At 38.2% G+C, this 18893-nt stretch overlaps 1 protein-coding gene and 1 long non-coding RNA gene across 4 annotated transcripts; both read left to right on the top strand.

The window, feature by feature from the left end:
* Positions 1 to 4707: 4707 nt before the first annotated feature.
* LOC113671068 (cholinesterase) lies at positions 4708 to 14776 on the top strand. Of its 3 annotated transcripts, none has more exons than XM_089214575.1 (12): positions 4708 to 4860; positions 5152 to 5239; positions 6553 to 6585; positions 7207 to 7548; positions 7887 to 8234; positions 8601 to 8653; positions 8838 to 9090; positions 9262 to 9512; positions 9747 to 10469; positions 10747 to 10970; positions 11155 to 11389; positions 11470 to 11837. In XM_089214575.1, exons 2-11 carry the CDS (start codon positions 5200 to 5202, stop codon positions 11348 to 11350), a joined length of 2463 nt encoding a protein of 820 aa, XP_089070701.1. In that variant the 5' UTR covers positions 4708 to 4860; positions 5152 to 5199; the 3' UTR covers positions 11351 to 11389; positions 11470 to 11837. The 3 variants fall into 3 exon arrangements, with proteins under 3 accessions (XP_089070701.1, XP_089070702.1, XP_089070700.1); XM_089214576.1 differs by lacking the exon at positions 11470 to 11837 and adding an exon at positions 14637 to 14776 and having other exon boundaries at positions 4710 to 4860; positions 5149 to 5239; XM_089214574.1 differs by having other exon boundaries at positions 4710 to 4860; positions 5149 to 5239; positions 11155 to 11837.
* A 2142-nt stretch (positions 14777 to 16918) lies between these two features.
* Positions 16919 to 18796, top strand: LOC149041194 (uncharacterized). The gene is made up of 3 exons (XR_016188897.1): positions 16919 to 17013; positions 17306 to 17393; positions 18690 to 18796. It is a non-coding gene; the product is annotated as an uncharacterized LOC149041194 (long non-coding RNA).
* Positions 18797 to 18893: the final 97 nt, after the last annotated feature.

Below are 18893 nucleotides of genomic sequence, written 5' to 3'. Positions count from 1 at the left end.
TGAAAATAGTGCGTAAAAATAAAGATGCTGAACGCTACATGTTACAGTTCTACGAATTGTTTATTTACTTTTCTGAACTTTCCTTGTTCTCTGGTTTGTTTATTTGACAGCTTAGAACTACGATTAATTTTCAATCCTCAGGAAGCAAATCGGTTTTCGGACACCTTCGCTCGACGCACCAAATAAACATCTCAAAGCACTCACGGGTACTGGTGATTTAAAAGAATCAACTCTTTATGTTGTGGTGTAAAAGTAATTATTGTTGTGTTTTTTTTTTCTTTTTTCATTTTGTTCACAAACTGAAATTCCCAAGATCTCTGTGTCCTGCTGCCGATGTTCATACCATGCAGCATAACCACCAGAGTACACTGATTTGCAAATTGACAGACAGCACAGGCTCATCGCACAATTCTCACAATTGTCGGCTGAAAAGAATTTCGTGGTTTAAAAATGGCGAGCCTTTGGAAAGTGTGTCAAATCCGAATCCATCGGATCCCAAGGACTCTCCTCGTCCCTTAGGTTTGAAAAGTGTCGGCGTGGAGGACAAGGTAATTATAACTTCCTTCTTGTTACGAGCTGCAAAACCGGCACCATATGAAATATCTGATCATACTGTGGTGCATAGTAAGTACTAATGGCTGTTCTTAGGTTCGGCTTTTCTATCAAATGATACGAGTGTGTGTTTCCCCAATTTCTGTTTCGATCAATTTCTCCTGGTTGAGGCTCTGCGGATAGACTCCTTCCGTGCGCTAACTTATCTATTGTAGGCATTTTCTGTTACAATTAGACGATAGTCATCAAAATTCGTAGAAAATTCAGCAATGGCAACATGTAGACTTTTTGTCATTCATTTTTCGGAAAGCTTCATCATTCTCAGGAGTCAGAAAGATGATTGATGAATGTACCATGATGATGAATGTACCATGATGTTTTAGCATTGGAGATATTGAAATTGTATTGCGAGAAAAGAAATAATCGGCAGTAATGTCGCAATGCAATTGGCCAATATACCATTGTCGATAAGAGTACAGACAAAGCCGCTCGCGTGAACGTGTCACGCAATGGTCACACAATGAAAGAATCATTTTATTTGACGTCGATATTGTGGTAAAAAAACAAATCAACAGTAGTTTGGCGTGGTCTGTACTCTTATCGACAACGATATTCTTCATCACCATTGTCAAAATTTAATTTGTTGCGGTCTCAGCATGCTACGCCTCGTGAGTCCACAACAGTTTGACCACTGCGCCGACGAATATCCGATAAAAGTTAAGACTGCGCTAAACCACTTTCGATTTGTTAACCTCACCATCAACTTTCACTTTAGCAACTTCCTTTAGTTAAAACCAGCCAATGAAATGCAAACATGCAACTGTGATAATATTCCTCATTTCAGTATTTTCGGTTTCAACAAGTCCCGGGAGTCCTCGAGTATCTGTCCTGTTCTTCCGTTCAGCTATTATCTCTTCCCTTACGTGTGTAATTCAATAAAAAAATAATACATTGATACTTACGCAGATAAACTTCCTTTTACAGGTAAACTGCAGAGCTTTGTGTTTACTGTCCAAGGTTAGAGCACTACTAATTTGCGATTTGACTGAAAAAAAAACTATTTTGACTGCATTGTGCTCTACAAAATCTACAAAATAGGGCATCATCAAAATCACGGCGTTACATTTTCAATGCCGTTTTGCATCAATAAACCAATGATAAGTTGACGAAATAAGACTCGGACTATAGAATAAATTGACCCCGAGCTCAAAATTTCACGGTGAAAGGTACACTTTTCAGGTATGACAAATAAAATGCAATTTGAATGTACTATCTCCCTTTGTGCTGTAAATGAGTCCCAGAAAAAGCCTTCTATCCTTACCTACTTAGGGCTTTTCCTGCAGTCAGTGTTGTTTGTTTGTATATAATTTGCCTCAAAACTAAAATTCAAACTCTAAACGGGAAAAAGCGATTAACAATAAGGACAACCGGGTTTGTAGTGGTTAACAAAGTACACTTTTATTTATAATAAACTTGGTCGGCCGATAAAAGCTTTTTTTACGCCAGTGACAACCACCTCTCAGTACCAAAAAAATTTTAGAGTGCCCCTAGGAAAGAATAGAGATTAACGTGAATTTAACAAGTTTGATCATTTTTCTTTAGGTGAAATACCGTTGTTGATAAAAGTACAGACAAAGCCGCTCGCGTCAACGTGTCACGCAATGGTCACACAGTGAAAGAATCTTCGATCAATATCAGTAGCTGGGAACAGACCCTTATATAGAACCTCCTTACAATTTTAACAAAACACTCCCTTATGTAACTCGCCATTGTTACATAGCGACTATTCAGAGGTACAGTTAAAAACCCCTGGATGTAAGATAGGAATCTAAGACCCCTGGATGTAACGACAGCATTTACGATGTGATCATCTGCGCGCCGACCCCTAGATGTAAGATTTTACGATCGCAATAAACATCTGGGCACTGGTTTAATATGAATATGATCAGACAATCTCTTCTCCGTTAAAGATTTTGCGCGCAACCTAATCTTGAGGGGAAAACGTTAAGTGATGTTTAAGCAAGCGACATAGATAAGTTATTGCTGAGTAGTTCTTTTTATTTGTTTATTTTGTTTTCTGCTTCAACAGACAGTGTAACCTACGGTGGTAGAACAGTTTTAACCTCAAATCGCATACTTGCGTTGATTTGCTTCCTGCGAAACGAAATAGGCAATACTTGGTAACTATGCTAGTCGACAAAATGAAGAAATGAAGGAATGGCTGTTTTCATCCTTGAAAACTTTCCTTGCGTTCATTAATTTTGTGTTATGTACTTATGGTATCAAAAACAAGCACAGATGGTAGTTCATACATGAGCAAAAATAAAGTTACATATTTATTTTAGGTACAATAAGATGGGGGAAGGTAGACTAGATTGAGTGAAATTAAAGAATATATTGTTATTGACGCGTTATAATAAAACTATCCTTTCAATTGCAAAGGTATTATTTTAGACCGAATATTTTTGTGTTTAATCGTGCTCAACCAAGGGAGGAAGGCCTTCTGTCAATGCAGTTGACCACATTCTAGAACCTTCTCTCCATATTGTAAGTCATGGAGAGACCGGTTTTGTGTTTGGAGTAGCTTTCAGGAATTTGTCTTGGTTTTTAACGATGTTAACGCCAAAATACTCCAAAAAGAAGACAGAACTGAGGCTCTTGGTGGTGAAAGCATGAAATTACTTTGCCGGCAAGAATGGATAAGGTATTAAATCCGTGAAAAAAAAAAGATCTCTATTTTGAAACCTCAGTCACAAATAAATCTCATTTTCCTACTATCATGGTCATTACTCACGTTCTTATCAAAGAAAAGTCAACAAAGACGGAAGTCGTTAACATGTAAATCCTGGTTTTAGGTCCAAATCATGATCTTGAGGTATCCAAATCCACTGGAATTTGCTTCCCTTTCAGCAGTCTGGTCCAGCCCCGTCCTTGACTTGAACTAGCTATAAAATTTAAATACAAAAAATAGCTGGTAAACTCAGAAATAAAGTGTTCCGAGCGTTAATTGACTCAAGGGGGAGAGAAGAATGCTACGGATAAAAATTGAGAACGAAACGATAAACGATGAGCTTCAAGATTATTTGTTATTGGGCAATAAATAACTAGAGGTCTAGCGTCACATTCGTACCTGATAAGCAGACTGACGTCGCTGCCTTGGTCAAAGATTATTTTCTTAAATAGTCTCTCCGTCGTTCAGATGGACTATGTGCACCCGCGTAACGCTTTTATTATTTTTTTGATATTCTTGTTTTCTGAGTTACACTTTAACAGGTAGAGCTTTCTTTGAATCTTTACAAAAATGGCTTCTTGTTTAAGGTTCTTTGTAGAATCATTAGCTTTTCCTGTTCAAACACATGAAAGTTATGATCGTAATTCAAACACAATATTGCACCACACACCTTCTTGCAAGAGGAAGACTCGACTCTTCCGATTTGCCTATCTTGAATTGATAACCGGAAGAGGTAATAAAAATAGATGCCATTCAATAACGGTGTAAATACAGAATTTGACTGGAAGGAAAAAAGGTCATGGCAATTGGTGTCCTTGAATAGAAAGCTCCACTTACGATAGTATCCGTTTGCGGAAAGTTGACAGCATAAATAAGGCGGTTTTGTTCTGGGGTCATGATTCTGAGAATTTTCGGTTTGTGTGTACATGTGTTTAAATCATTTTTACTAAGTATTGTATCTTAAGTGCACTTTTTAAAACTTTTTATCATTGTCAAATTAGATCAAACATCGCTTAGTAAACATAACAGGAACAGCTAAGGATAATGTGATCTCTTAACGCAGCTAAGAACCTTCCCGCGGTTTCCTTTTTCCTTTAGCACATTTCCGTTTCTGCTCCTGTACCACTGAGCAAGCACAAGACACGCCAGGTAACCTTATTAAAACTCACTTAGAATAGTTTCTAATGCTTGAGGATATTTTTTTAGAAGTGGAACTGTTCGTTATCGAAAGATGTAAATTGACTCGCTGGCCAGAAAAGATATTTTGGGCTAATATTAAAAGCTGGAAAGTTGTCGTTTGAGTGTTTCTGGGAAACAGTCTTGGGTGTGGTAGGGTACGGATTAATGATGTTCCTTCCGCTGCATTGAAAAGCGAAAATCGAAAGGCTATTTTTACCATTATTATACTTTGGCTCATATCATGCTCATGCGCAAATGAAAACAATTAGATTGTTATAAAGTCTCGCTTTGAAAAGGTAAGACAGATTCGTCCTCACACTACTCACAAGCAGTTCCTTCATCACTGAGGTAGATCAGATTACCTCTGAAGTTGCCGAGGAAAAGGCTATCTACGAGAAGTAAGTGGTTGTATTATAAAGCTTGCTAAATATTTATTCATTTGTTCCCGTTAGGAAATCCTGTGCTGACCGCAAGGAAACTATAAGTGTGTTTATGTTTACTAATCGATTAGCTGAAAATCTACGATCTATGATTGTTGCAACGTCTATCAGGGCACAGCTGAAAGACGATGTCAGGAAACAATTAATGCTGACCAACGAAAGAAACAGCTTGTCTTTAAATATTGAACCAGATCACAAATACTAACGACAGATTAGATGATAAGCAATTTTACATTTTCCCTCCAGCAGACAGGTGTTCACTAAACTTCAAGCGAAACTCCTTGCGTGAATCAAGACATGTCTTCCTTCACTGCTTTGTTGATTTTGCTTACCCTAGGTGAGTTGAAAGAATATGAACTGTTTTTTAAATGCTTCGGCACTCAAATGAGACCGTATTGATTAAATAATGAGAGTCATTGATGCTTTTTTCCGTCACAATATGTCTGTGTCTCTTGTGCAGTGGCGTGCGCTCATTTAGACTGAGTTAAGTTGAGTCTTTTAATTGCTCATCATCCCAGTCATCTTTTCGGGTGGTGAGCCTCACTTTTCAAAATGTGCTCACAAAGTGAAAAATAATAACAGTCGAAGCCATGTTTTCAAATAACAATGAAGGGAGAGCTCAGAAAAGTTTATAAAGATTTCAGATTTTTCTAATAACTATACATAAACAGGAAAAAAAAGTTGAAAAGATCTTTCAATTTGTATTAGTCTTTTTCGAAAATTATGTATTCAAATTTCATTCTTTCTGATTCCTTTGTCCTTTTCGGTAAAATTCCCTTAAAATTCCCTTAAAATGCCAGTTGTTTGGCAAGAACGTTTTGCGCGACTGAGCCCACAAGTCACCCACATCAGGCTTTTTTTACTTGCACGGATTCAAAAAATTTTAACTTTTGGTGGATCAATGTAAGTGAAACTGTTTGTAGGAAAAAAAAATATTACATGTAAACGAATGTGCCTCCTTTCCTGGGGAAAAAACCTGTGATGTTCATAGGGGTTTTACGAAATCACAGGAAGAAATCTACAGATCAATGAACACGACTATCAATCAGTTCATACGTGATGACTTTTGTAGCTTAATAATCTAATTTGTTTACATCACTGCTTAATTCGAGGATCAGCATTCTCACTAAGTCTTACGATATCGAAAACATCTTCTTTAGCTCAAATTCTTCTTACATTAAACTTCAAATTGATAAAAGTCTTAACAAAGCGAAACCGAAGCATATATTCGAATCTCGCCAACACAAGCCATTAGATCGAGTATTTCTCGTCGACCAACAAGGAAATGCTTTGATTGTGAGCATTTCATGATTCTCAGCTACGAAATCTTAGACTCAAATGATTTTGAAAAATTGTAGAGGGGCTTCTAAATTCCCCAGCCTTGATTGTGAACGAGTCATTTCCTAAGTCACTTTCTGCATAGTAAGCACTTTCACTTTAGCAACTTCCTTTAGTTAAAACCAGCCAATGAAATGGATACATGCAACTGTGATAATATTCCCCATTTCAGTATTTTCGGTTTCCACAAATCCCGGGAGTCCTCGAGTATCTGTCCTGTTTTTCCGTTCAGTTATTATCTCTTCCCTTACGTGTGTAATTTAATATGAAAGTAATACATTGAGACTTACGCAGATAAACTTCCTTTTACAGGTCAACTGCAGGGCTTTGTGTTTACTGTCCAAGGTTAGAGCACTACTAATTTGCTAACGCGTCGTCACTCTACAAGGGAAAACAATACAAGGGAAATTCCCGATTTGACTGAAAAAAATTATTTTGACTGCATTGTGCTCTACAAAATAGGACGTCATCAAAATCACGGCGTTGTATTTTCAATGTCGTTTTGCATCAATAAACCAATGATAAGTTGACGAAATAAGACTCAGACTATCGAATAAATTGACCCTGAGCTCAAAATTTCACGGTGAAAGGTAAACTTTTCAGGTATGATAAGTAAAATGCAATTTTGAATATACTATCTCCTTTCGTGTTGTAAATGAGTCCCAGAAAAAGCCATCCATCCTTTACTACTTAGGGCTTTTCCTGCAGTCAGTGAAGTTCGTTTGTATATAATTTGCCTCAAAACTAAAATTCAAACTCTAAACGGGAAAAAGCGATTAACAACAGGGACAACAGGTTTATTGTGGTTTAAAATGTACACTTTTATTTATAATAAGCTTGGTCGGCCGATGGAAGCTTTTTTTACCCCAGAGACAACCACCTCTCAGTACCAAAAAAAATTTAGAGTGCCCCTAGGAAAGAATAGAGATCAACGTGAATTTAACAAGTTTGATCATTTTTCTTTAGGTGAAATACCAAAAAAGCATATGTGTCCCAACGAGACGTTACGTCTGGAATGTAGAGAACTGAAATCTTCAAATGAATACATCAAATGGAAAGTTAGGGATTCTAACAGCTTGAAAATGATTGATATTGCTTATTGCAACAATTCCCAGAAATGTACTCTTCTGAGTCATTCACAGGAGTTTGACGGAATAGTTGTTAAAGGAGTATCCAAAGAAAGTCTCATCATAAAACGGTCAACACGAGAGGCAAGGAAGAGAAACGTGATCTTTACATGCGAGGTCAATTATGGAAGTCGAACCACTAATAACCCAGTTGTGATTGATCTTCAAGTTTCCACCAAATGTAAGTCTTTTTTCATTTATCTCCGTGCGCTAGAGCAACTTATTCGATCTGGTAACATTTTATCTAGTGGTAGCATACTGGTAATGCCTGCTAAATGAATGAACGTTGGCGGACAGCAATCGAAAAAGGGACGTCTTCAATAAGCAAAACAAGCCCTAAGAGACGAAAATGATAAGTACATTACTCCACAGTCTTCGAAGGATATGATAAAGAATGTATCTCCACCCGAGTGTGATAGCAAGGACAGGAATGGCTTTTAGATTTCCCTTATAATCATCCAGCTTCCAGTCTGTCGTTTGTCTGCAAAACGACTATATTTACTAATCTTTTCATTCCAGGTATTTGGGCCCAAGAGGGAAGCGATGTGAACCTGACTTACCACTTAATCAACATGGTGCAGGAATGGACACGAGTAAAGGACCTTTCACGAGTAAAGGACCTTTCTATCAGAAGTATGCCAGATGCAAAGGAAGAAATTGCGTACTGCACAAGTATGCAATGTAAAGTACTAGATCATAGCTGGCCGGGGTTTCGAGACGGATTTATTCTGAATAGTAATGCCGTGATGCTTAAAGGAATAAAAGGAGGAGATGATGGCCTTGAAATGAAAATTGTGATTCGCTGGAACAATGAGCGGCAAGAGCACTTCGTGCTCAAGATTCGCCTGAGAGAAGAATTACCTGAAGGTTAGATATTAGGACTGTCAGCGAATCTTAGGAAAAGCTCTAACTTCCTTTAATTCAGCCATGTACTCATTAAGGACATTGTTTCAGTGTAAAAATGGTATATAGTAGCTAAATATGAACAGATATCACGCAAGAGACGCGGCAAATTGACCTGGAAGACATACAGTGGGTGTTTATTTCAGAAACCGTGCTCGACATATATAGCAAATTGTGTATGAACAACGTACTGACCTTGGGTATGTCAAAACATTTTTCATTGATGGGTTTGAACGAATGGCACTCGGGATGATATGCTTGAAACGTTCCGCAGGTGGTGCTGTTTAAGGAGAATTGAGTTATTCACTCAGGACTTTTTTTTTGCTTCAGGGACAAATCGCATCAAGTCTAACTCTAATCAAACTTTCACAGATTCAGAACTGGTGAGTTTTTCTGGATTCAGGCTTCCATGGATTGACCTATTTTTATTAAATTCGTCGTGTGGCTGATTTGAAACCTGTTATTTAATCAACACAACATCCGGATCATCATTAGTAGCTTTCTTCATATGTTCGTTGTCTCTCAATAACACCATTCAGAATGTATCTCTTTAATCCTCGCTTGCAGGTTAGAGGCTTTGAAAACTCAACCGTCGTGCAAATAGAGTCTGGAAAAATTGTCGGCAAGATTGAAAGCCTCCCACTTGGCAAATCAGTGCTCACTTATCTTGGGATCCCATTTGCCGAGCCTCCTGTGAATGAATTGAGGTTTGCTACTCCAAACCGGGCCAAACCATGGACAGGGGTCAGACAAGCGACAGACTACAAAGCTGCGTGCCCTCAGCCAGATTTTCCAATACCTAATGTCAGAGTTGGAGAAGGTAAGGCATGACGCTTTCATATAAAATAATATGTATAGCAACAGAGCAAAAAACACTTCCAGTGCTATCAAGGGAAATTAGATCAATTGAAAGCGTTCTACGATTTTTGATTAACATATATTTGTTCGAAGTTACTGTTAACTCTTGCTTAAACACTTCCCTTTCTCATAGTGGACGAAGATTGCCTTTACCTGAATGTTTTTTTACCGGCATCCACTACAAAAGTCCGCGACAGGAAAGCAGTCATGGTTTGGATTCAAGGCCACAACTTCACATTCGGTTCCTCGGCTCATTATCCGGCCCATATCTTGGCTTCATTAAACGACGTGATCGTGGTAACTTTTAACTACAGGCTTGGAATATTAGGATTCCTTAACATTCCTGGCACTGACTTAAAAGGAAATTATGGAATGCAGGATCAGGTATACGGATCTAACCGTGCGGTAACACATTGTAAAAATGTATTGTAAAGAAGACAGTGTTATCATACAAAACACTTGGCAATTAAATTACAAACTATACACACAAAAAATAAAGAATTAAACTTGACTCTCTTTTTTCTTCGTCGAAAACTTCAAGATCCATTCTTCTTGAGTAAAACGTAGTTAACCAACGAGCAAAAAATATCTAAGAATTACTTTGTCTCACATCTGCAGGTGATGGTATTGCAATGGGTCAATAAAAACATCGCATGTTTTGGTGGAGATCCCAACAAAGTGACCATATTTGGTGAGGGTGCTGGGGGAATTAGTGTCTCCCTTCATCTTATTTCTCCGTTGTCCAAAGGATTGTTTCAAGGAGCCATAATTCAGAGCGGCTTTGCTACTTCACCTATACTTAGAGGTAATGGGGCAAGCACTCACACCTTGAAGGAATTGAAAAAAGTCGCTAAATGCGGGCCAGACATGGAACTCACTCGTTGTTTACGGAGCAAAAGCCCGGCGGAAATTATTGATACTCAAACAAGGTTTTCATCCCTTTTCCCCACCGAGATATCAGCAGAAATTACCACGCCTGTTCCAGATGGAGAATTCCTTCCTGAATTTCCCCAGAAGCTTTTCAAAGAAAGACGATTTCCTGACAAAAATGTTAACGTCATGATAGGGCTTACTTCACACGAAGGAGCTCTTGATTTGGTCCTAGAGGCGGGAAATCTCGCCCATGTCGACAGAAAGGAGTTTGAGTTTACCTTAAAACGTTCACTTGGTCTTTGGCAAAACAGAGATCGACATAGAGTTATAGAAGAGCTGGTCAAGTATCGATACACAGACCATAATGATCCTAGCAACAAAACTGCCATCAGGGAAATGATGCTGGAGTTTGAAAGCGACTTTAAATATCTAGCGCCGGCAATGTTGGAGGCCAGTGCTTTAGCGGAGGTAAAACAAACATAGCTCGATTAACTTAATTAAAACACGCAACTTGAGGTTGTTGTTCGTTTCTTGTGACTTTTTTACCAATTTGAAGATAAATTTAAAGAGACAAATGCTAAACTTAGGTGGTATGCATGTAATTGCATGTGCTTTGGATTTTAAAGAAATTCTTACCAACTCGCTCCAACTCTTTTTTATCAGTGAATAGTAACGTCCCTATGTCAAAGTACAAATTATAAGTAATTAATAATATGCTGTTTTTATTTTATATCTTGCATTTTAGACGAGAGAGAGAACCTACCTCTATGTATTTGAGCATCGTCCGGACTTTACGCAGTTCCCGGCATGGGCTGGGACAGTTCGCGGGATGGATGTCTCTTTTGTGTTCGGAGCACCATTTAAGAAGCTTTCCTCTTTAATCGACTATTTCACGCCCAGATTTTCCGAAATCGAAAAGGGATTCAGCCTATATATGATGAAACTGTGGACGGATTTTGCCAAATTTGGGTAAGAACTGATCAGAGTGTTCCTTAGTTTCCACTTCTTCCTTCAAAAATGTTGAATTTAGGGATCGGAATGGGGCCAACTTCTAGGAGAATCACGGTCTCTCTCGCCACGCTTCGCTTAGAATCAAACGGTCTTTTCCGCACACAGCATAGCTATTACTTAATAGGTTATTTTTCCTTTTCAGATCTCCTACTCCTCCCGGTTCTTCGAAAATCACATGGCGACAATTTACCAAAGACGAGCAGTTTTACGTAGCCCTCGACGTGAAACCGAGGCTGAAGCAACGCTTTAGAGCCAGCCAAGTAGCTTTTTGGAATGTCACAAGTAAGATTGGTAGAAGAGGACGCAAAGGAAAGACGACTCCCAGATCTTATTTGTAACTAATCCGATCCATTAAAGGAAAACTGATAACTGACATAGTAAGTGAAAAACGCTAACGTTAGTTTAAAGCAAATCGTTAATTGACAACTCAAAAAGAAATTCTTTTTTTTAATTATAGATAACTCCACCGTGTATACAATGTGTTTTCAGTTAAAGTGTATCAAAGACTGATTATCAGAATAGTTGTGAGGGAAACAGACAGAGGGAAATAGTCTCGGACCGCCGAAATCTACATGCTTGGTCGAGTGCCACTTGTTATAAGCCAAAAAAAATGGTAAAGGAGTTCAATTTTCGCGAATAATAATAATTCCGTAGTTAGGAACTCATACTCCTGGCATACTCTCTCTCTTTCTCTTTTAATAATTTAGGTCAATTACATCTAATATCAAAATAATCTTAAATTTTTTGTTTTGTTACGAAACCCTATATAAAAAGAAACTGCATAAGGTGTCTTGAATAAAACATTAGTATGATTTGATGCACTGATGACGCGACAACTTATTTTGTCTATACGAATTATTGATTTTACCATGAAAGCACAATTCAATGCTCCATCTCTCATTAAGGTTTAAGGTTCCCATTTTTCATAAATATATTTCGTTTTGCCGGCTGACCACCGTCGAAAGCTTTGAATAAAAGCAATAGTTAAAAATGTTCAATTGATCAACAATTGCTTTTGACCTGGAAGACGTTGAGGCGCTTTAAAGGCTTTCCTGTAAGTATGATAAAGTTCAAATCGCTGAAAGATGATCTGGAGGAATGGCGATGATGATGTAAATGAAGATGCTAAATTTTAAGTCCGGTGATCTTTAAATGAAAGATAATGTTATTCAGAGATTGGCACAGACATGCTCGGAAGAAAAGAACTCCCAGTGCTTCCAATAGGGGTCGAACTTAGGATATAGATATTCCAATAGAGGTCGATCTTCCGGTAAATACTTCTTATGCTCTACCACTGAGCTGTAGGAGAATCGTGGCAAGTTAGGTCGTTTACCTAGGTCCAAGAAGACAACCTTCTTGAATACCGCTACGATAGGAATGTCGATACGTTATGCTTCGGCACAACGACAACGTACTAATGAATAGTAATCGAAAGGTCGTAAGATCGACGAGTTTGCCTGTGTCATTCGATGAATAACGTAATCCTTTAACAGGAATGTTAAAGACATGATTGCTCATACGCAGTCTTACAACGTTTCAGAGCACGCTCACAACACGCTGCGATACCGCGTAAAGGTTGATAATCGTGATCACCATAGTTAACCACGCAATGAAAAGATAGTTACTCAGATAAGATTCCACTGGTAAATAAAAGCTAACATACAAATGTATGCAGTTATTTGAGCATGAACGGCCGCCTCCTGTGAAAGAAACTTTGATTGTAAATTAGCATTTCTACGTTATTTGTGGATGAACACTGAAGGAAATCTCTTTCGTTTAAAATTTTAAATTGAAACTTTTCTTTTCCTCCCCCCCCCCCCCCCCCGTATTATGTTTGTATTCACGCGCGGCGCGAGTGATTTCACAAAATAAGTCAATACTGCCAAAGAACTCTAACCTTGACATTGAAGACTGACGTGGAGATTTTCGCGTACTTTTGCTGTTTGTTCAACACTTTGGAGTTGTTTTTAAGCTGCTTTTCATGCAAATGAGTTAGCTCTCTGTTTGGGGTAACACATGCGATTCAGAGTTTATTCCCAGGGCTTATAAAGCTCGAACGTGTGCTTCAACTCGATCATAAAGAAGGCGAAGACGTCTTAAATCATTGTCCTCACTTACAGCTGATACTTTCACTAATCCCTCCATATGAGCACTAATGATTAGAAAATATCTGTGGTTGCCCAAATCGTTTCTTTAGAATGGCCTTAACTGACTCGTAATTTTCTGTTGTAAGTGGTAGCCCTCGAATGGCTCCTGCGAGTGGCCCTTCTAAAAATATCTCAAATAATTAAATATGTCAACATCTGATAAACCAGGGTTGTCATCGACTGCACTTGCAAACTGATGATGAGTCCCAGAGTGGATTGAAGGAAATGGAATCACATGGAATTTCTTAAGATTGATCTTCGGCAGTTTTACCTTTCCGGCCTTTTCCAGTTCAACTGCGTTGAGAAATTCGTCAATTTCCACTATCATTTGATGAAAAACAACTGACTTAAACTCCGCGAAAACAAACTAAAAAGTACGCGAGAAATGTCCACGTCAGTTTTCCAATGTCAAGGTTTAAGTTCTTTGACGTGAAATGACGAAGAAAGTTCCTCTCCTCGTCGTCACTTAATTAGCCGTGACACGCGAGATCTGATCAATGTCAAGCAGTGTGTCGTCATGATGAAGTGACCCACGCGCACGTCAGAATTTTTCGTAGACAACACCATCAAGAAGCTGACTTTTTAATTTTATGTAGCCATATCCTCATAAATTAAAACGAATTCACGCAGCTGCAGAAATGAACAAATAATAAAAAACTGTAAAAAAAGTTTACGGGTGTGATTGGCAATCATCAGCCCAAGTTGAGCACCAATAGCAAAATGTACGCCTTGCCTTTTAATTGAACATTACAATAAAATAGTTTACATGGCACGGTGGTCGAACGTTAGCGAGAGATCTGGGTTCGAGACCTGGTTGAGTAGTTGCGTTAATTTCTTCATCAAGACACTCAACATTCTCTACCCAGGAGTTAAAACCAGTACCGGCGAACTGTTAAGGTAATCAGACGAAACGCTGGGCGGTAAAAAGCGATGGAACAGCATTCAGGGGGAGTCGCTTCACATACTTCATGCACCGCACAAACTTGGCGTCAAGTATTTTCAATGCCGTTTTACATCAATAAACCAATGATAAGTTGACGAAATAAGACTCGGACTATCGAATAAATTGACCCTGAGCTCAAAATTTCACGGTGAAAGGTACACTTTTCAGCTATGACAAATAAAATGCAATTTTTTGAATATACTATCTCCCTTTGTGCTGTAGATGAGTCCCAGAAGAAGCCTTCCATCCTTACCTACTTAGGGCTTTTCCTGCAGTCAGTGATGGTCGTTTGCATATAATTTGCCTCAAAACTAAAATTTAAACTCTAAATGGGAAAAAGCGATTAACAACAAGGACAACAGGTTTATTGTGATTTACAATGTATACTATTATTTATAGTAAGCTTGGATGGCCGATGAAAGCCTTTTTTTACACCCGTGACAACAACCTCTCAGTACCAAAAAAATATTAGAGTGCCCCTTAGAAAGAATAGAGATCAACGTGAATTTAACAAGTTCGATCATTTTTCTTTAGGTGAAATACCGTTGTCGAGAAGAGTACAGACAAAGCCGCTCGCGTCAACGTGTCACGCAATGGTCACACAGTGAAAGAATCTTGGATCAATATCAGTAGCTGGGAACAGACCCTTATGTAAAACTACCGTACAATTTTAACAAAACACCCCCTTATATAACTCGCCATTGTTACATAGCGACTATTCAGAGGTACAATTAAAAACCCCTGGATGTAAGATACGAATCTAAGACCCCTGGATGTAGCGACAGCATCACGATCGATGTGATCATCTGCGCGCCGACCCCTAGATGTAAGATTTTACGATCGCAATAAACATCTGGGCACGGGTCTTATATGAATATTATCAGAAAATCTCTTCTCTAATCTTAACCTAATCTTGAGGGGAAAACGCTAATTGATGTTTAAGCAAGCGACGTAGATAAGTTATTGCTGAGTAGTTCTTTTTATTTGCTTATTTTGCTTTCTGCTTCAACAGACAGTGTAACCTACGGTGGTAGAACAGTTTTAACCTCAAATCGAATACTTGCGTTGATTTGCTTCTTGAGATTATCTTTATTTTGTGTATGAAACGAAAAAGGCAATACTTGGTATGGCGAAGAAACCTGGTTTTAGGTCCAAATCATGATCTTGAGGTATCCAAATCACTGGAATTTGCTTCCCTTTCGGCAGTCTGGTCCAGCCTCGTCCTTGACTTGAACTGAGTATAAAATTTAAATACAAAAAATAGCGGGTAAACTCAGAAATAAAGATTTGTCGTTGGGCAGTAAACAACTAGAGGTCTAGCGTCACATTGGTGCCCGATAAGTAGACTAACGTCGCTGCCTTGGCCAAAGATTATTTTCTTAAATAGTCTCTCCATCGTTCAGATGGACTATGAGCACTCGAGTAACGCTTTTATTAATTTTTTTGATATTCTTGTTTTCTGAGTTACACTTTAACAGGTAGAGCGTTCTTTGACTCTTTACAGAAATGGCTTCTTGTTTAAGGTTCTTTGTAGAATCTTTAGCTTTTCCTGTTCAAACACATGAAAGTTATGATCGTAATTCAAACACAGTATTGCACCACGCACCTTATTTCAACAGTAAGACTCGACTCCTTCGATTTGCCTATCTTGAATTGATAACCGGAAGAGGTAATAAAGTTGTATTGTATCCATAACCTCTGTTACTCGTGCATGGTAATTTGGATGATAAATCACAGCCAGTCAACTATCTCTAAACGAATACCCTCAGGAATTGGAAAAACTTTTCATTACTAGAACTTTCCGCCTACTAAAATTATTCCCATGAGTGGAAAGCAAAGAAAAGTAGTGTGTATGTTGGCTAATGTCAGAAAACCGACGGCCATCTTGCTCTCCCGCGGATAAACAGAGATTCGACAAAAGCGATCTTAATTGTTCTGTTGCTCTGTCAAAGTTCATTTTTTTTGGTTGCACAAATTGTTTTGCTAAGAATCAGTTATTTATGGGTGTCCGAGAAAGCGTAGGCAAAATATAATCCACTTTTCAATTTCAAGTGTCCACGTCCGCTTACGAGGGAGTGTCCACTTACGGGGATGCCATTCAATAACGGTGTAAACACAGAATTTGACTGGAAGGCAAAAAGGTCATGGAAATTGGTGTCCTTGAATAGAACTCTCCGCTTACGATAGTATCCGTTTGCGGAAAGTTGACAGTATAAATAAGGCGGTTTTGTTCTGGGGTCATGATTTTGAGCATTTTCGGTTTGTGTGTACATGTGTTTAAATCATTTTTACTAAGTATTTGTATCTTAAGTACACTTTTTAAAACTTTTTATCATCGTCAAACTAGATCAAACATCGCTCAGTGAACATAACAGGAACAGCTAAGGATAATGTGATCTCTTAACGCAGCTAAGAACCATCCCGCGATTTCCTTTTCCCTTTAGCACATTTCCGTTTCTGCTCCTGCACCACTGAGCAAGCACAAGACACGAAATACAGGTAACCTTAACTCGCTTAGAATAGTTTCTAAGGCCTGAGGATATTTTTTTTATAAGTGGAGCTGTTCGTTATCGAAATATGTAAATTAACTCGCGGGCCAGACAAGATATATTAAAAGCTGGAAAGTTGTCATTTGAGCGCTTCTGGGAAACAGTTTCGGGTGTGGCAGGATGCTGATTAATGATGTTCCTTCCGCTGCATTGAAAAGTGAAAATTGAAAGGCTATTTTTACCATTATTACACTTTCGGCTCATATCATGCTCATGCGCAAATGAAAACAATTAGATTGTTATAGTCTCGCTTTGAAAAGGTAAGACAGATTCGTCCTCACACCACTCACAAGCAGTTCCTTCATCACTGAGGTAGATCAGATTACCTCTGAAGTTGCCGAGGAAAAGGCTATCTACGAGAAGTAAGTGGTTGTATTATAAAGCTTGCTAAATATTTATTTATTTGCTCCCGTTAGGAAATCCTGTGCTGACCGCAAGGAAACTATAAATGTGTTTATGTTAACTAATCAATTAGCTGAAAATCTACGATCTCTTATTGTTGCAACGTGTATCAGGGCACAGCTGAAGGACGATGTCAGGAAAGAATTAATGCTGACCAACGAAAGAAACAGCTTGTCTTTAAATATTGAACCAGATCACAAATACTAACGACAGATTAAATGATAAGGCGATTTTACATTTTCCCTCCAACAGACAGGTGTTCACTAAACTTCAAGCGAAACTTCTTGCGTGAATCAAAACATGTCTTCCTTCACTGCTTTGTTGATTTTGCTTACCCTAGGTAAGTTGAAAGAATATGAACTGTTTTTTAAATGCTTCGGCACTCAAATGAGACCGTATTGATTAAATAAGGAGAGTCATTTTTTTCCGTCGCAATATGTCTGTCTCTTCTGCAGTGGCGTGCGCTCATTTAGACTGAGTTAAGGTGAGTCTTTTAATTGCTCATCATCCCAGTCATCTTTTTGGGTGGTGAACCTCACTTTTCAAAATGTGCTCACAAAGTGAAAAAATATAACAGTCGAAGCCATGTTTTCAAATAACAATGAAGGGAGAGCTCAGAAAAGTTTATAAAGATTTCAGATTTTTCTAATAACTATACATAAACAGGAAAAAAAAGTTGAAAAGATCTTTCAATTTGTATTAGTCTTTTTCGAAAATTATGTATTCAAATTTCATTCTTTCTGATTCCTTTGTCCTTTTCGGTAAAATTCCCTTAAAATGCTAGTTGTTTGGCAAGAACGTTTTGCGCGACTGAGCCCACAAGTCACCCACATCAGGCTTTTTTTATTGCACGGATTCAAACAATTTTTTAACGTTTGGTGGATCAACGTAAGTGAAACTGTTTGTACGAAAAAAAATATTACATGTAAACGAATGTACCTCCTTTCCTGGGGAAAAAAACCTGTGATGTTCATAGGGGTTTTACGAAATCACAGGAAGAAATCTACAGATCAATGAACACGACTATCAATCAGTTCATACGTGATGACTTTTGTAGCTTAATAATCTAATTTGTTTACATCACTGCTTAATTCGAGGATCAGCATTCTCACTAAGTCTTACGATATCGAAAACATCTTCTTTAGCTCAAATTCTTCTTACATTAAACTTCAAATTGATAAAAGTCTTAACAAAGCGAAACCGAAGCATATATTCGAATCTCGCCAACACAAGCCGTTAGATCGAGTATTTCTCGTCGACCAACAAGGAAATGCTTTGATTGTGAGCATTTCATGATTCTCAGCTACGAAATCTTAGACTCAAATGATTTTGAAAAATTGTAGAGGGGCTTCTAAATTCCCCAGCTTTGATTGTGAACGAGTCATTTCCTAAGTCACTTTCTCCACAGTAAGCACTTTCACTTTAGCAACTTCCTTTAGTTAAAACCAGCCAATGAAATGGATACATGCAACTGTGATAATATTCCCCATTTCAGTATTTTCGGTTTCCACAAATCCCGGGAGTCCTCGAGTATCTGTCCTGTTTTTCCGTTCAGTTATTATCTCTTCCCCTTACGTGTGTAATTTGATATGAAAATAATACATTGAGACTTACGCAGATAAACTTCCTTTTACAGGTCAACTGCAGGGCTTTGTGTTTACTGTCCAAGGTTAGAGCACTACTAATTTGCAAACGTGTCGTCACTCAACAAGAGAAAACAATACAAGGCAAATTCCCGATTTGACTGAAAAAAAACTATTTTGACTGCATTGTGCTCTACAAAATAGGAAGTCATCAAAATCACGGCGTTGTGTTTTCAATGCCGTTTTGCATCAATAAA

Source organism: Pocillopora damicornis, chromosome 8 (genome assembly GCF_964200805.1).
Source record: "Pocillopora damicornis chromosome 8, jaPocDami1.2, whole genome shotgun sequence".
Taxonomy (NCBI): Eukaryota; Metazoa; Cnidaria; class Anthozoa; order Scleractinia; family Pocilloporidae; genus Pocillopora; species Pocillopora damicornis.
The sequence above is the reverse complement of the archived record's forward strand: the minus strand, read 5'-3'. Positions and strand labels throughout refer to the sequence as shown.